This window comes from Pinus tabuliformis, chromosome Q (genome assembly GCF_031772625.1).
Source record: "Pinus tabuliformis cultivar Carrire ecotype Pingquan chromosome Q, CPIR1, whole genome shotgun sequence".
In the NCBI taxonomy this organism is placed as follows: domain Eukaryota; kingdom Viridiplantae; phylum Streptophyta; class Pinopsida; order Pinales; family Pinaceae; genus Pinus; species Pinus tabuliformis.
The window spans coordinates 1,115,357,842-1,115,376,384 of record NC_142296.1 but is presented as its reverse complement, the minus strand read 5'-3'; the positions used below and the strand labels follow the sequence as shown (position 1 = coordinate 1,115,376,384).

Below are 18,543 nucleotides of genomic sequence, written 5' to 3'. Positions count from 1 at the left end.
TATATTAGTTTTGCTGAGAATTGTAAATACAATTTTGGATTAATTTCGATATAGTTCTTGTTCATAGAATTTTAAAATATTTTCAAAATTTACTATTCAGATAAAAGTATCCATTTACAATATTAACATTTTTTTATTTTAAATTTGTCATTTTTAAAAACTCTGGTCCAAAATCTCCATCCACCAATAAATGAACTAGTAAATCTTTGGTAATATATACTTCAAGTTTTTCCATTGCAAATACAATTCTGAAATATGCTAGATATAGTTATCACCCTTGCATATTTATAGTTACAATCCTTTCACATTTACATTACATGTGGGGTTCTTATGTTAAAACTGCATGCTCAACAAATTCTGAAATATGCTAGATATAGTTATCACCCTTGCATATTTATGGTAATCCTTCCACATTTACTTTACATGTGGGGTTCTTATGTTAAAACTGCATCAAAGATTCGGATTCTAAGCAGTTCCAGTTTCAAGTAATTTAACAGTTCCAGCCATAATCCCAAGACCCAGCCCCCAGCCTTAGGTGCTGGCACGTACTCCTGGCTCTGCCTCATTCCTTCAGAAATGACTTGCAAATTTTCTGCCATAACTTCGAGTCCGGTTGGCTTTTTCGCAAGGAAGCTTTAGCCTCATCGCTCATCTTCTTCTGAAAAAATCAGAAAATTTGTGTATTGTTCAGAGCAACCAGACTAAAATACATGTTTTTATTGTAAACTTTTCTTCTGGTATAACATAAACCTTAATAATTTTTTTTCCAATGAAAATAAAATGAAAAAACAAGAATAATCAGAGGTAACACAAACGTTAACATATTACTTACAGGAATAAGGTTCTTATTCAACAGGCCATCCATGAGACTGAACAAAATGCCACTAGTATACTCTGGATGACCTTGGATACCCAGTACATTATCACCCAGAGAAAACATCTCAATTTCTGTTTTGAGTGAAGAAGCCAGTATCTCTGCACCTAAAGGAACTGCATACACCTGTTCAAACAGTTTTGTTTAGTGAAAATGCAACAGTAGTTCAATCAATCTCTTGACATTTATAATGGTCAAGATTACATTTTGTTTAAGAGAAATGATAGAAAACTTGTTCATACATATTGCAAATGCCAAAAGAAAATTCTCTGGGAAAAGAAGAACCTTGTCTTGATGACATTCAATGATACTAATCATAGAAGGGATTTTCAAACCAGAATATTTTGCCAATAATTTATCAGAAACTATAATTTTCCTTGACCCTAAATCCCATCCAGCTGAATTTCTTCCAATAGTTCCTCCCAAAGCTCTACACAAAATCTGTAAATAAAAAGCAAGAAATTTATAAATAATTAAAAATGAAACTGTGAATCATATTCCTGAGATACTCTTTTTTTTCAAACTTGTTATAATTAATATGAAGTTAAACTGTAACTAAATATATCATTACTAAAGTATATATATAAATTAGCGAAACAGAAAAATAATAATAATAATAAGAATGAATTAGAGTACCTGGTGACCAAAGCAGATACCAAGGAGTTTAATGCCCATTGCCTTCAGTGTCTGCAACAGAAGGCAGAGCTTCAAGATCCAAACATCGCTTCCGAAGGCATCATAACGACTTCCAGTGATCACGAATCCATCGTATTTGTAGAGATCCTCCATATCAGGAAACTGTCCATCTACAACTCTGAAAAAATCCCATGTTTCCCCCGCCTCGCTCAAGAAGTTTTTATAGAGACCGAAATAACCTCCATATTTCTTCTTCACATAGTGTCGATCTGATGCACACAGCAAAACGCCGAATCGCTTCCCCATAGTCATTTTCAGATCTGCAAATTGCGTGCAATCTTTCTAGATCCAGAGAACGGGAGATGAGTAACGTTGCAGAGTGGGGAGGGGTGATATATAGGTATTCACCAAGAGGGTAGGGGATGACCCGAGAGAAGAGAAGCAGCAGGGGACAAAATTTATGGACGCTAAGTGCCCTCCTGGACGTACGGACGTAAGCCATAACATCATTGTCGGCATTCTAAGTCGATATCGATGTTTGTGTTTTTTTTACTGGCCATAGAAATTTTTTAAAACATTTGATTGCTTTGATTGTTAGAGTGTTTGAATTATTTCTTATATGGTGGAAATCTATGGAAATAGATTTGGCTCCAAATTTTGTTTGGAGGGCATTGTGGGATTCTCATCAGCAAATTTTAAAAAAATCTGATAGCTGTAGTGTTTGAAATTCGTCATTAATAACCTTTGTTGCAACTGTGGAAATAGGTTCAGCGCCATCAATAACCCCTCTTACACCCAAAATCTTGAAGGTGTAACCCCAATTTCAAAAAATTTCTCCGTGATTTTGCAAAATCTTGCTAAAATTTTTATTATCTTCTAAGCCAAATTTGGGCACCTTTACACTTTGTTTTATGTCAATTTTAATTATAAATTTTGGAATATTTCTAAAAGTCAAGCTACCCCTTCCTTTTTTTACCTTCTTTTTTTTGGAGTGAAGTAATCTATTCCATTCCTCTTTTTGGGTGAAGTGGTTGATCCCGTTCCTTTTATGTGAAGTGAAGTGTTTCTAGAACATAAATGGTAAATTTTGGAATATTTACCTATACTAGGAAAGGTTTCTTTTGTGGTTTAAAGTAATTTTATTAGATTTTCCAAAAAACCATGTTTACAAAAATAATCCCAATAAGCCCTTTTCCCTCATTCTGAACAGATTTGTTGAGATCGGGAAATCATAGAAAGCAATTGATATCCATGATTTCTGATAGACATTGTAGCCTTAACATACTAAAAGAGAACAAAAAAAGAGCCAGAAGTAATGACAAGATATCAAAGAGGGGGATTGTGGGGCATTACAAGGGGTTTGCAAAGTAACTGACATGCTCATGAATATCAAAATGTGTGTGTTCCACCCTCGCTTCCATGCTATAAAGGTCGTCATTGGTGCAACGGTGACTGCAACGAGGGTTTTCCAATTGTTCTTGAATTTTGTTTTGAGTGTATTGGATGTCATTTATGTAAGGCACAAGCTCATTGTGATCTTCATAGTAGTGGTCCCTGAGAATATCCATGTTAATTAGGATATTCCGATGCTGGTTAGCGATGGACTCCAAAGTGATAGGGCCCATAACATGGCCGGGGGGGCGAGCTAGTGAGATGGCGCTGCTTCTTCAGTCTCCCGATTGTCTGAAGTATTCGAGGGCGAGTTGTGGCTAGGCTTGAGACGTCCTACGCGAAGATGGTTCCCTCCCCGTAGACGAGGCCGACCTTGTTGGCGTGGTCGAGGTAAAACCTCTGACAGAGGGGGGAGGCTAGAGATAGCAGTTCAAAGTACTTGCAATAAACAAAGCAGTCAGGGCCACGAAAGTACAACTCCCGGAGGATGCAGACCAACAACCAGTAAACATACACAGTGACACAGGGGGAGCCCTCAATTACCCAATTCTAGGGCCATAATAGGTTAAGAGCCTTCCTCCACCCCTCGAACTCAGTTGAAAACACCCCTGCCCCGAGGCAGTAGATAACTAATACCCTTGACCTTCAGCTTTATCTGACAACCAGGCCACTAGGAGGGCGTAATAAGGCCCGGTATAGCATCCTCCGACTGATAGAAGCTAAGAGAATTTACCAGAAAGAAGTAGAACATAAGGCAAGCCCAACTTATAGTAGACGACGACTGAACACGCCAATTATGAGAGCGAGCATTGAAACCTACATGAACAAATACCTTTCCCCGAACTGCAGGGGTGTGCTCCGGAAACTTGACATTCCACGAATGAAAATTGAAGGCGTGAAGACGAAGCGGCACCCAATTGCTCACGTTTTGGGATCCCAGGGGCAATCCAACAAACTAGTGCCGACCCAAACCAATCGAGCCCAAGTGTCCACCCTGTTTCTCACCCAAGGCCTTGACCCCGACGAGATGTCATGGAACCCAACACTAGCGCCACCGTTCTTCACTCTGTCCAAATTCATCTCCTGAACAAACAAACCGGGGAAACTTTCACAGCGTCACATGTATTTAACAACGAAGTGTGCGAAGAGTCTCAGCACTCGCTAACATTAAGGTCAAAGACAACACATAATGATGCTATGAATGCGCATGTGAAAGTCGGACGAACCCAATAGGTACTACAAAGACATGTAGTAGCCATAAAGATCACCCCATACTAGGAAAGTTAATTATTTTATTTCTTTGATTTTTATTTATATTTGTCAATTTTTTAAATATTATTTAATTGTTTGATTTTATTCATATTTTTTTATATATAAAATATAGGTAAATTTGTAAATTAAATGATGAATAAGGTGAAGTGTTTCATTTTATTTATGTTCAATAATTTTTAAAATATTCCAAAATCTCCAAATCAGTGTGTGACCTAAAATAAAATAAATTGTAAAGGAACAATGTTATTTATGGTTTAATAATTAATATATTGAAACGTTTAAAAATTTAAATTATTTTTTAACAAGTGTGATGAATGAATAAACGTTATTAAAATCATTAGTGTGAAATGATTTGTACAAAATGAATTACTGCGTGGCTGTAAAATAATTGCCCAACATTTGCAAATCTAAAATGATTTATAAAGAATAAATTGCATGAATAGATGCTATTGAAATAATTGTTACGAATAGATGCTACTGAAAACAACTATATGACACGTTGTTATTCTCATGGATTCGGATAACGAGCATGGTAGACAATAGCGTTGTATATACATTACTTTTTAACTATATAGTTATATTAATTTATATGAAATAAATATTTTGTACATTGAATATGAATGTTAGAGTGACATTTAAATGTAAACTTTATAGATTTGTCTAAAACTTTTTATGAGTTTTAATTCCAAAAGATCTGCACCTTTTATTTTTATGTTTTGGATCGCCCTAAAGTCAATCATATATATTTCTTTTAAAAAGTATTGAACGTTATTCGAAGGTGGATATATATTCATTTATACATAATATTTAGTATTTGATTTTATTTGAAAGGTGGTATATATTTTTAAAAGTAATAATTTTAAATTGTTTAATTTGTAAAGATGGAGTGTTTCATGGATTTTTGAGGGTGTTAAATCTATACACATTTTAAACAAAAAGAAATCATTTTCTCTAAAATAATAATTTTAAATTGTTTTATTTGCAAAGATGGAGTGCTTCATGGATTTTTGAGAGTGCTAAATCTATACACAATCAAAAACACATTTTAAACAAAAAGAAATCACTTTCCCTAAAAATTGTATTGTCTAATTCTAATTAAAAGATCATTACCCATATATCACACTCTAGCTAAAAATTGTATTGTCCAATTCCAATTAAAAAACCATTACCCATATATCTCTTTCTTGTACACTTTTTGAAATTAAAACATTTCATAAACTTCTAACATAATTAAAATGCATAAATAAATATCATAAAAATTCCCAACTAGTGAAATTTTACAACTAAAATTACAATGTTTTTCTTTACTCTCTTTACCTAAATCACAATATAAATTCCTTTCTAGCATTGTTATAATAAATTCAATATTACTGCTCTTTTTTCAATTAAATGAAAATTATAAATCACAATATAAATTCCTTTCTAGCATTGTTATAATAAATTCAATATTACTGCTCTTTTTTCAATTAAATGAAAATTATAATAGCAAATATGTAAAATTTTATAATTTAAAATACAAAACAAATATATAATTAATTAACTAATTAATTAAAAATTATATATATTTTTATTTATACACCAACATAATTTTGAATAATAAATAACATTTTCATAATTATAAAAATTAAATTAAAATTCCATTAAAAAAACTATTAAAAAAATTCCTATTCTTTCATGATAAATAAGACACACATGGAATACAACTTACCTACCCACTTACAAAAGTATGGAATACATTCCATACAACTTATTGCCGAATTACAAAAGTATGAAAAAGAAATCATAGAAAACGTCACCAATTATCCACGCTCATGCATCATGGCACTCCTATCCTTCTTAGTCGATATAAAATCTCACAAGCAACTTTATATCTTTTTATTGGTTTAGAATCATATATTTTATTATTTTATTGAAATTTAGGATTATTTTATAGGTTTTCTAGTACATTGGTTTTCCTTTTTAATATAGATTTTTTAATATTCATTAATTTTTTAGCTAACTTTTTTTTGGTTTACTTTTCTATTTTTATTAAATATAATTATATATTATTGAGTAATGTGTTTAGTATTATGTGTGGGAATTGAAGTTGTAAATTTTTGGGGGTGTATATTTTATTTTATAAAAGTATTCGGTTAATTAATTAATAATACTTTTTGTTTAGTAATTTAATATATTAATAAATACTAATTTTTTTTAGTAAATAAAGAGTTTTTTTTTTTTTTCTAGTTAAGACTAACCTAAGTACCCACGGGGATTTGAACCGGTGATCTATCACAAGGAGTGCCTTAACAGCGCACCCATTCACTGTCAATCCAAAACCCCGTGGGCAGTAAATAATAATTTTGATGAAATAATATTATTAATTTATAAATATTTTGTTGGAAATTTATAACAAATTTATTATAATGTAAAGGTAGAAAATGATGCTAGTTTATATATATTAACCATATTCAATGTTATCCGTAAATGATTCTAATGCTTTAAATTTGAAGTTTTCCATATTTGGAAAATAATTATGAAATAAAATTTAAATTAAAAAATGATATAAAAATATATAAAAAAGAAATGAATATATGTGTGATGAAATATTAATAATAATATTAACAAAAAATCATAATTATAATTAATTATTATATTAAATTATTATTAAAATATCATTATTATTAGTTATATTTATACTAATAATCATATTAATATTAAAAATAATAATATTATTAATAATATTAATATTAATAAAAAAACAATACTACGGTTAAAAATTATATTAATAACATTATTAATATACATAATATATTAAGGTAAAGATTAATATTAAATAAAAGATTATAAAATGATATAACAAGAATGAATAAAGAGAAACTTAAGACACATGAAAGAAAAAAAAAACATATAAAAATAATGAAGAATAAATGAAAGAGAAAATATATAAAAAAATTAAATAATAAATGAAAGACAAAAAAAATATAAAAATAATAAATAATAATATAAACAAGATTATGGAAAAGGAATTAGAAAGAAGAGAAAGTTAAAAAAAAAGAAGGGACTAGTAATACATGGCACAATTTGAAAAAAGGAAAAAAAAGAGTATGGGAAAAATTATAAATTAAACAAAATAAAAATTAGAGAATAAAAAAAAGAAAAGAAAATAGAAAACAGAAAGCAAATAACAAAAAAACCAGAATCAAGATCAAAAGAATAAAGAGACAAGAAAAAAGAAAAAGAGATTAATGGAAGCAATGAGAAGGAAAGGACATAAAAAGGGAGAAGTGTCAAGATAAAAAGAACACCCAACATCATAGAAGAAAGAGGAGAAAATAAGAAAAGAAATTAGCAAACTTTTACTATTAGTGGCCACTATCAAGTTGTTATGTAGAACATGAAACACATTTCTATTAACATCCCAAATATTATCATTATTAACATAATGCAATGTTTGATAATTTCAATGGCTCTTTTAAATTTATGCCTAAAAACATTATTTTCCTTGGCAAGCACCTTAGTATATTCAAGGCATGATTGATGTTTGCTATTATGTATGTGATTAACAACAGAGGAGTTATAGAAATGGTAAATCCTTATCTTTTTTTCATGCTCTTTGACCCTTAATTAGAAGTTACAACTAGTTTCCTCAATGTAGGATTTATCACAAGAATAGGGGATTGCATATTCCCCTTTGTAAAGAGGGGAACTTATAGGGTCCTTGAAAAAAATAATCTTTCCCCTTTCGATGTTAGATGATTTGAAATATATGATCTTACTCTTTCTAAGGATCCTATAAATTCTATCAATCACTCTATGTATGAATGAAAGAACCAATTTCAAGGTTCCATCACAATCCATTTTGATCCATATAACCAAATCTTTGAATATGACTTTTAATTAGGTTTAACTTATCCCTATTCCTTTTGAACACCTAAATGAGATGTTTGTGCTCATTATTCAAGATTTTAAGGGATCAAGTGACACTAAGCTTCTGAGCCAGATGGTGACGAGAATCAAACATGGGGATACTATTTAGTGTGGGTGACCTTTTGAACAATTGATGGGATTAAGTCCCATAGGTTTCTTGGTTACCCTCACATATATAAAAGGGATACTATCATTTTCTTCCATCTCCATGATGAATGGGATATGATCTTATTGGTTGTTTACATGATCAAATTTCTCTAATTCACCGCTACAATGGGGAAAAATAATGGTGTTACCATTAGCAAACCAATTCCACACCTTAGGTTCAATATGGTAGGAGTTAGTGGTTTTGGTTTCAAAGGCTTCCATGAATATATTGACCATAATGGGAGAGGATGGATATCCCCTAACAACTCCATTAGTTGTCTCATAAGATTGTCCTTGGAAAATAGAAGAGGTGGACAGTAGAAAAAATTATATAAGCCTAGTTATCTCTATGTCAGTGACATTCCTTATGGCCTTCATTGCTCCATAAATGGGGATCTTAGTGAACAACGAGACACATCAAATTTGACTATCAAATCCTAAGGATCAATAGTAGCATCTTTGATCATGTCCACTGTTAGAAATTAATTAACGGAGCAATGAAATAAACAAAATATTGCGGAAACACAAATACAAAAATGCATAAAAAAGAGAGACATGGATATATGTGGTTCACTCAATTTGGGTTACGTCCACAGAGAAACAACCAGTCCTTTCTTTTATATTATCCAACAAAATGAAGAGATACAACCTACAATAGATCCGTTGTAATTTCTTCTCGCTCTCACATATTTTCCTCTCCCTTTCTCACTTCGAATAATAATAGACAACCAAAATACAATTCCCTCATATAAACTGAGGGTTGTCTTCTAAGGAAAAAAAACCGTAAATTAACATAACTTATGTCGTTAGATCATTCGCCTAATGAACAACCCAGATTGACTAAGAAATTATAATATTTTACAAGGTAAAATTTCATATAGTTTTAGCTTTAGAGGCGTTTCCCTCTAACCCCCGCTGGGGGGGCATAAAATTCATCGTCGCTCCCTACCCCATGGACCCCCCTGATGGCGATTAAATAGGCACCATTTTTGCTTCGTTAGGAACAAGGATCCAATGCGGCTGAAGAAAAAAAAACCTTTGAACAATTAGGAAGATAATCAGGCTCCACACCCAACAATCACCCACTTGGAGACTGATTATATAAACTCCATCGTTGGTTCACTTTTTGGACAATCACTCCACTTGGATCTAGTTATTTCTCATCTTCAGCATCATACTTGAAGATCAATTGAAACTTAGCAAAATCTTAGTTTTTCCCTGGTTACACCTTTTGTTAAAATATCTGTAGGATTTTGGCTAGTGTGTATCTTTTCCAGCTTCAACTGTCCATATTCAAACATTGAACATATGAAATGGTACTTGAGCTATATATGTTTATTCTTGGAATGAAATGTTGAGTTCTTTGAAACATGAATGACACTCTGGTTGTCACTGTATAACCTATCAATCTCCTGCTTCTTGCCCAATTCGTCCATAAACCTTTGTAACCAAATCATTTATCTACTAGCCTTTGTAGCAACAACATACTATGCTTTCGTTGTTGAAAGTGAAATGATGTTTTTCAATTTTGAAACCAAACTAACAACTGTTCCACCTACAATAAACACATACCTTATGGTGCTCTTCTTTTCATCTTTATCACATGTCATATCTGCATCAATATATCTTTATAGAGCAATGTTTGAACCACCAAAGCATAATGCTTGATTTGTGGTACCTCTCAAAAAACTGAGAATCCACTTTACTTCCATCCAATGCTCTTTTCCTGGATTGTTCATATACCTACTTACAACTCCCACTGCATGTGCAATATCAATCCATGTGCAGAGTATTGCATACATTAAGCTTCCAATTGTTGATGCATATGGAACTTTACACATATAATCCATCTCTTCCCGAGTCTTGGGACACGTCTCCTTACTTAGTTTGAAATGGCCAGCCAAAGGTTTACTATTTGGTTTTGCATTCTGCATATTAAATCTTTCGAACACCTTTTTTATGTACTCACTCTGAGACAATGTTAATTTGTGATTTTTCATGTCTCTAGTTATTCTCATACCAAGGATTTGTTTTGCAGCACCTAAATCCTTCATTGCAAATGAATTTTCCAATTTTCCTTTGAGTACATTTATTTCCTACATGTTAGACCTTGCAACAAGTATGTCATCTACATACAGTAACAATATAATATAACTGCCATCATTTTTCTTTTCAAGATAAATACAATGGTCAGAGTGACATCTAGTATAACCTTGTTCATACATAAACCTATCAAATTTTAGATGCCACTACCTTGCAACCTGTTTTAAGCTATACAAACTCTTCTTCAATTTTCACACTAACTTCTACTTCCCTTTGACCTCATACCCTTGTGTTTACTACATATACATTTCTTCCTCTAAATACCCATGGTGAAAGGTTGTCTTTACATCTAACTACTCAAGATGCAAATCTTCTACTACCACTAGACTTAAAATAATTATGATTGAAGTCATTTTATCAACAGGAGAAAAAATTTCACCAAAGTATATACCTTTCTTTTGTGCAAACTCCCTCACAACAAGTTGATCCGTATACCTATGTTTACCTCCATCTTCTTCCTTCAACCCGTAAACCCATTTATTATGTAATGTTTTTTACTTGCAGGCAACTTGACTAATTCTAAAGTCTGGTTATGAATCAAGGAGTCTGTCTCTTCTTCCATGGTTTTCTCCCACTTCTTCCTAGTTTCTACCTGCATTGCTTCTTCATATCTTTCTGGCTCACCAGAATCAGTCAACAATACATAATATAATGAAGGAGAGTATCGTTTAGGGGGTCTACTTATCCTGGTATATCTTCTAACACTAGTTTCAGTGTTTGAGGTGTCTATTGTTGTTATTGTGGTTGTTGATCATTTTCATTTTCAGACACCTCTACTTTTCATCAAGCACTGTATATTATTTGTTTTCATTTTTGTTTCTTTCCCTGTGTTTAATCCTTATACAAGACATTTTCATTGAATATGACATCTCTGCTCCTAATTATTTTGTAATTTTTGTAATCATATAAGTGGTAACCAAAAAATCATTTACACCATATCCAATAAAGGTACATTTATTTGATTTTTCCTCAAGCTTTGTTCTATTTTCTTTTTTGATGTGGACAAGGGTTCCACAACCAAAAGTCTTTAGAAATGAGTAGCTTACCTTTTTACCTGTCAATGCCTCCTTTGGAATACCACCATCCAAGGAACTTGAAGGCCCTCTATTTATTAGATAAACAAGAGTATCTACACACATATGCCCAAAATTATAACAAAAATCCTCATGCACCTTGTACACTCCATGATTATCCTATTCATCCTTTTTGACACACCATTTCCTTGTGGTGTTCTTGGAATTGTCTTCTCTCTGCAAATTCCATGATTTGAACAATAGTTAAACTCTTTGATGTAATATTCACCTCCATTGTCTGATCTGAGACACTTCAAATTCTTTCGTGTCTCATTCTCAACCAAAGCTTTCCATTTCTTGAAAGTATCAAATATATCAGATTTATTTCAAATACAATAAATCCAGGTTTTCCTAGTTGCATCATCAATAAAAGTAACAGAATAGTGAGAACCACCAAGAGAAGATACCTGAGTAGGTCCCCATACATATATGTGCACAAGCTCTAATTTTTCTCTCTTCTTTTCCTTCCCAACTCTGATAAATATAAATCTCTTATATTTTCCATAAACACAATTTTCACATAAATCCAAATCAACGTGCTTCAAACCTGACAATAAATTTCTTGAGTGAAGAATCTACATCCCCTTCTCACTCATGTACCCGAGCCTATGATGCCAGAGTGTTGTATCTTCTCTTGTGGATCTTAAATAATTAACAAAATTAGAAATACTATTGCATAAATACAATGTACAACCTTTTCTCCTTTTGTTATTACGAGGGTTCCTTTAGTGACCTTCTAGATTTTTTTGTAAAAGTAGTTACACAACCTTCACCTCCCAACTACCTCATTGAAATTAGATTTTTCTTCATATATGGAACATGCCTCACCTCCTTCAATAGCCATTGGTTTCCATTCTATTGATTTATAAAAACCTTACCTATTCCAACGATTTTACAGGGTTTTTTCATCACCTAGACAAACCTGTCCAAAATCTCCTTTAACATAGTCATGGAAATGTTTCCTATCAGGCATGGCATGAAATGAGGCCCCTGAATCTACCACCTGGGCATCAATAATATTCCGTAATGAAAGAATCAAAGCATCTTGCAACACATCACATGTCACATTCGCTTCATGATTGTTCTCTTACTATCCATCTCCTTCATTACCCTTCTGAGATTTACAATGTTTCTTCAATTGTCCTTTCTTCTCACATTTCCATCACACTATACTTTATCTGGATTTGGATCTACATTTTCTTGACTTACTACGATTTCTTGGGCTCCTTCCTCTTTCCATTTTCTTCCCCTAGTCTCTGCAATCAAACTATTACCTAATGTCTCACCAGAGCTTTTATGTTGCATTTCCTTGCTAAGGATTCTTTTCCCATCCGAGATTTACAATCTTTCTTCAAGTGTCATTTCTTATCACATTTCTAGCACACTATCCTTTATCTAGATTTGGATATGCCTTTTCTTGACTTACTGTGATTTCCTGGGCTCCTTCCTCTTTCGATTTTTCTTCCCCAAGTCTTTACAATCAAAGCATTACTTGATGTCTCACCAGAGATTTTCCGTCGCATTTCCTCACTAAGGATGGCACCAACAACAACATCAAACTTTAAAGTACCAGATCTAGAGACAAAGTTACTAATAGCTATAACCAGGCCATTCCAACTTTCTGGCAATGAGCACTGAAATAACAGAGCCCTAACTTCATCATCAAAATCTACCCCTACAAAACTTAACTAATTGGTAATCATGTTAAATTCATTTAAATTATCAACAAAATTTCCACCTTCTGACATCTTCATATTAAATATACGTTGCATAAGAAATAACTTATATGAGGCCGAGGGTTTTTCATATAGTTTGGCCAATGTCATCATTAAACCTTTTGTTGTCATTTCCTTTGAAAGGTTGAATGCCACCAATGATGTCATACACAACCATATTGTTCCTATTGCCTTTTTGTTGAGAATATCCCATTCTGCGTCTATCATCGTCAACTTCTTTGATTTTCCACTCAATGGCAAGTACAAATATTTCTAATATAGCTAATCTTCCATATACATCTTCCACACCTGGTAGTTTTGGTCGTTAAATTTCTCGACGCTAAACCTACTATCTTCTGCCATTGCTCCCACTCAAACTAGGAACCCTTATCTCATACGAGTTTATCAGTCAAATAAACCTTCAACTCTGATATGAGTTGTTAGAAATTAATTAACGGAGAAATGAATACACAAAATATTGTGGAAATAAAAATACAAAAACACATAAAACAAGAGTGACACAAACATACATGGTTCACCCAATTTTGGCTACATCCACAGAAAAACAACAAGTCATTACGTTTATATTATCTAGAAAAATGAATATATACAACCTAAAGCAGATCTACCGCAGTTTCCTCTTCGATCTCACACAGTCTCCTCTCTCTTTCTCGCTCAGAATAATTGTAGGTTTTAACCCCGTACATAAATTACTTGTGTATGAATTCTAAAACACAAAAAATAAACAATGCGAGAGCATAACACATAAAACACATATACACAAAGATTTTCCCACTGGATCCCAAAACCGGGACTACCAGCTTGATTTTTCATTATATTCCTTTCAATGTTACAATACATATTTATACATGTCGAAGCATCCAATACCATGGACCGAAAAACATCGCGTCCAAAACCATGGACCAAAAACCATAGGTAGGTTCGCCTAACCTAATATGGGGTCCAAATTTTTTTTTCCCAGGGCGCTACCCCGGACCCCGTAGAGGGGGGCTACCTGCCCCCCTTAAACCCCCCAGACAGGGGGGTCTGCTGCCCCCCCTATGACCCCCTCGTTGCACAATCAGCACAATGAACGGGGGGCTCCAGCCCCCCTCTAACCCCCTGGTTCACTATGTAGGTTAGTCATGGAAAGAATATAACACAACCTAAAAATAATAATACACAACCACAATACAATTCCCTTATATAAAATGAGGGTTTCCTTCTAGGGAAAAAAACCCCTAAATTAACATAACTTCTACCATCAGATCATCCACCTAATGAATGGCCCAGATTGACTACGAAATTACAATATTTTACAAGGAAAATTTTCATCTATTTTTAGCTTCAAAGGTGCTGCCCCCGAACCCCAGCCAAGTGGGGGCTCAAAAAAGTCATTGTTACCCCTCCTAGACCCCCATGATGGTAATTTGTTGTTTGTAGTTTCTCCATTGTCCTCGTAGTTCTTTCATTGAATGGGCCTCACTCAATGGAGACACATCCTATTAGGCATTTATCCATTTCCATTTAGCACTGGAACTCAAATGATTTTATTATTTATCTCATATGTGGCCTTTGGAAGTCTTATTGTTGATCATACTTGGGATTTTCCCTACTTTTCATTGCTTTTCATTTACTTGCAATTGCGTAGGAAGAATAACTAGTCTCCATTCTACTAATTGTTATCCATATTTGTCATGTTGTCCCTAATCTTCTCAATGTTTTCCTTTCATTTGGGATTGTGCAAGAGGGTGACAGAAATATTACAACCAATCATTTAATTAGTGTTGTTATTGATTTTTCTCAACCCCATCCCTACTTATCATTGTTTATCTATAAACCTCCATGGATGTTCCATTAGATAGCTCATTACAACATGTCTATGAAAATATATTAGAAAATATGAAATTTACATTGTGGGGGTTAATTTCTCCTTATATTTATGGAATTCTTAATTAATGCTTATTTCATATAAACACAAATTATAATTATGTATAAAATATAGAGAAAATAGAAAAATCACTCACAAACCATAATAACATAAGACATGACCTAGGAAGTGTTTTTCAAGAGAAAACCCAGCTAGAAGGTGAGGTTACTCTATTCTCTCTTTATCTGAACCGAAATGGATGTAGGTAGATAGAAGTGAGAATAGTAGCTTGCGGCCTACTACAATATGAAAATCATCTATGTTTTCTTTTTATTTATCAACTCTCAACTACTATTCTCATTTATCGAATAAAATGCACTCAAATAGAATGAAACCCATTTTCTTCCTAGTGGCCTATTTATACCACAACTCAAAAACCAACTATTGGATAAGTTTGACCCATTAAACCCTTAATATGAATTAAAAATTGACCCTTCTAGAGTCTTATTCATAGTTCCCATGTGGATAGCGCCTTTCACATGAGTAAAAGGGGTTGATGTGGCATCATCTCGAATTATGGTGGTAAAGTTTGATAGGTCAAATTCCAAGAGGCATAACTTCTCATATGATCTTTGATTGAGATGATTATTGTGTTGTTGGAAAGCCATCAATGTATATATTATTGGAATTAGGTCCATAGTAAGGTCAGGACCACAAAAAGTGGTAATTTAAGGCTTTAAAATGGCTCCTATTTTTTTTCACCTGAAATTTCTCAAACTAGGACTGCTAGTAAAAATGGTCCTATGGGTTGATTCCTCTACTCTTTCCACTCTAAAATCATCAAAATTGATGATGAATAATATAGTGATCTAATATAAGATCATAACTCCTCATTTTTGGAGGTGTATGGTCCTTCTATTGAGTGAGATGAGGAAATATTTCCTTTACCTTCTCCCTGGAGTACCATTTAGCCTTGCTTGGAATATTTCCTTTCAACTCAATCTTCGAAATTTCATGTTGTTATATCTTGTAAATCTAGACCTTCTCTACAAAAGTGTATTCTATGTCAACTTTTTGTTAGCATCTCGCGCTAAATCCTCTGAAGAATAGATGAATTGTTACTCTCCCAAATCTATAATGGAAGGCTCATAGAGTTTCATATTTTCTATGATTTCATCTCTAAGTAAATTTAAATGTATGAGGTTAGACTAAGCCTATAGGAATTATCTCCAACCTATTCCAATGTCTCAAAGGAAAAATATCATAAAGCATTGATTTTCTTACCAATACCTTATAGCTTCTCCTTGTTCAATTGTAACCATACTTTGTCTCCCACCTAAATGAATTTTTTGTTATGTGATTATCATGCCTATGTGGGCTTAACTCAATGAACTTATGACATAGCACGTGAATTTGTGGTATACTAAACAATACCCTTAATTTGACTACATATTGGAAAATAGCTATACAAATCACTTTATTTAGCCCCACACTAATACAAACCCAATACACCTTCCCAATTTAAAAATCCCCTACTTTCACTAGATATTGTAGGTATCCATTTTTTCATTAACATTTTTTATACCCCTTTATATTTTTCATTGATTTTGAGCTCCATTTTTTTATACATAGCATAAAAAAACCCTTTACCCCCTATTATATGCTCAATATATTATGCCATTTTTTCCTCAATATATATCCCTGAATATGAATCCACGTGGTTGGTATTTTTCCCCCTGTGAAGCCCCCTTGATCATGCATGCCCTTGTATTTTTCTTGTGATTTTTGCAGTGTATGAGGTTAAGTGTATTTTTTAAAGATTCAAATATTATTCCTATTTATAGTATTATGGGCAACTATTTTGGTTTGAAAAGTAATACATATAGAATGTAGGCGAATATTCAATAAAAAACCATCTAATTTACTAATAAAATTGGTAATTGTTTGGTGAATATCATCCATTTAATTATATATATGTAAAAAATAGGTTCTTTTTTAGCCAAATGGGTGAATTTGTTTCAAAAAATGTCCAAAAAATAGTCAATTAGTGAAATTTCGCCCCTAATTGTTTCCCTAAGTATCTATTGTCCCTTTAGATGGGTATGCATGATATTCTCAACAAAAAATTCTTTCCCTAAGGAATCCTTATGAGATCCTCCCTCACCCCTCTTTGTTTCCCATTTGCAATATCTAGAGGTGAAGGTAGAAAATATCCAAAACATGTTTCTAATGGGGAATTACCAATGAAAGTGTGGATTGGTATATTATAAGAGTATTATATATATACAATATTTTCATCCCAAGTCTTAATTTTTTTAGCTGAGAGGCTTATTCTACAATCCTGTGTGAAGAAAATGTGTAAATATGTCCATGCCTCTTAAAATAAAAATAAAATATTCTCTAAATAGAAAAGCAATGTCAGCTATAATAAAAAAGAAAAAAAAAGTATTCTATGCATATTTAATTAGTTGTCCATATGACCTCAAATAATTTCATTTAAAGTATTGGAAGTAAAAATAAAATATGTAAGATGTTTAAACCTTATACTTCATATATATCTATATATAGAAAATAAATATTAAAAGAAAATATTTTAATGTTGTATAAAATAAAATATCCAGTGTAGGTTATGAATTAATATTGAGGTATAATTAAAAATATATTAATAACAAAAAAACCAATTTAATGTCCTCTCATAAAATGACTCAATGCACATGTTATGTAATCTGTATAACATTCAAAAATAAAATTTAAACAATAACAAATTACACATTGTTTTTTGCACTCTAAAATAAGTTTGACCTAAAGAAATTTGATCCCTCTTGGCTCATATTAGATTCATGGTTAAGATGGATCTATGCTGGTTTTTAATTAGAACCCCCCAAAAGTTGCACCAAAGTATTGCTAACTACTTTTGTTTTGCCATCTGTATGTGGATGAAATGTTGTAGACCTTTTCAACTTTTCTCGATCTTCTCTCATAATGTATTATGAAATGCATTAAGAAATATCATGGCCTGCTTGAACGATGCTTATTGGTATCCCAAAGTGCACCCAGAACTTTCCAAAGGACAATTTAGCTACTTATTTCCCATTGATGGTATTTCTATAGGGAATTACAACACACATCTTGTTGAACTGCGAGCTACCATAAATAGGTATCCACGTCCCTTCCTGGTCATTGGTAAGCTTCCAACAAAGTCCATGGAAATTATTTCCCAAGAATAAATGGGTATAGGAAATGGATGATACAAACCATGTTTCCTATTACTAGGATGGTTAGTAAAAAAAATCATCCATCCTCTTAGGAACCTCGCTACATATTCTTTCATGTTGGGCCATACGCATACCTCTACAAGGTGGCCACTATATTCCCTACACCAAAATTCCATGAAACCTTGGAGGTGTGAGCCTCTCTAATCAACTACAGTTACTCACATTTAGTAACACATAACTTATCTAAACTTTAGAGTAATCCAATTTATAGATGGTATTCAATTGTGTTGTCACCATTTTTCACATGAATTTATCTATGCAACTATTGAAAGACCTC

At 32.7% G+C, this 18,543-nt stretch overlaps 1 protein-coding gene across 1 annotated transcript; it reads right to left on the bottom strand.

The window, feature by feature from the left end:
• Positions 1–216: 216 nt before the first annotated feature.
• LOC149223417 (gamma-glutamyl peptidase 3-like) lies at positions 217–1,957 on the bottom strand. Its single transcript, XM_089383284.1, has 4 exons — positions 1,511–1,957; positions 1,160–1,315; positions 833–1,000; positions 217–658 (listed from the first exon to the last, which is right to left on the bottom strand). The coding sequence occupies exons 1-4, from the start codon at positions 1,820–1,822 to the stop codon at positions 563–565; spliced, it is 732 nt and encodes a 243-aa protein (XP_089239410.1). The 5' UTR covers positions 1,823–1,957; the 3' UTR covers positions 217–562.
• Positions 1,958–18,543: the final 16,586 nt, after the last annotated feature.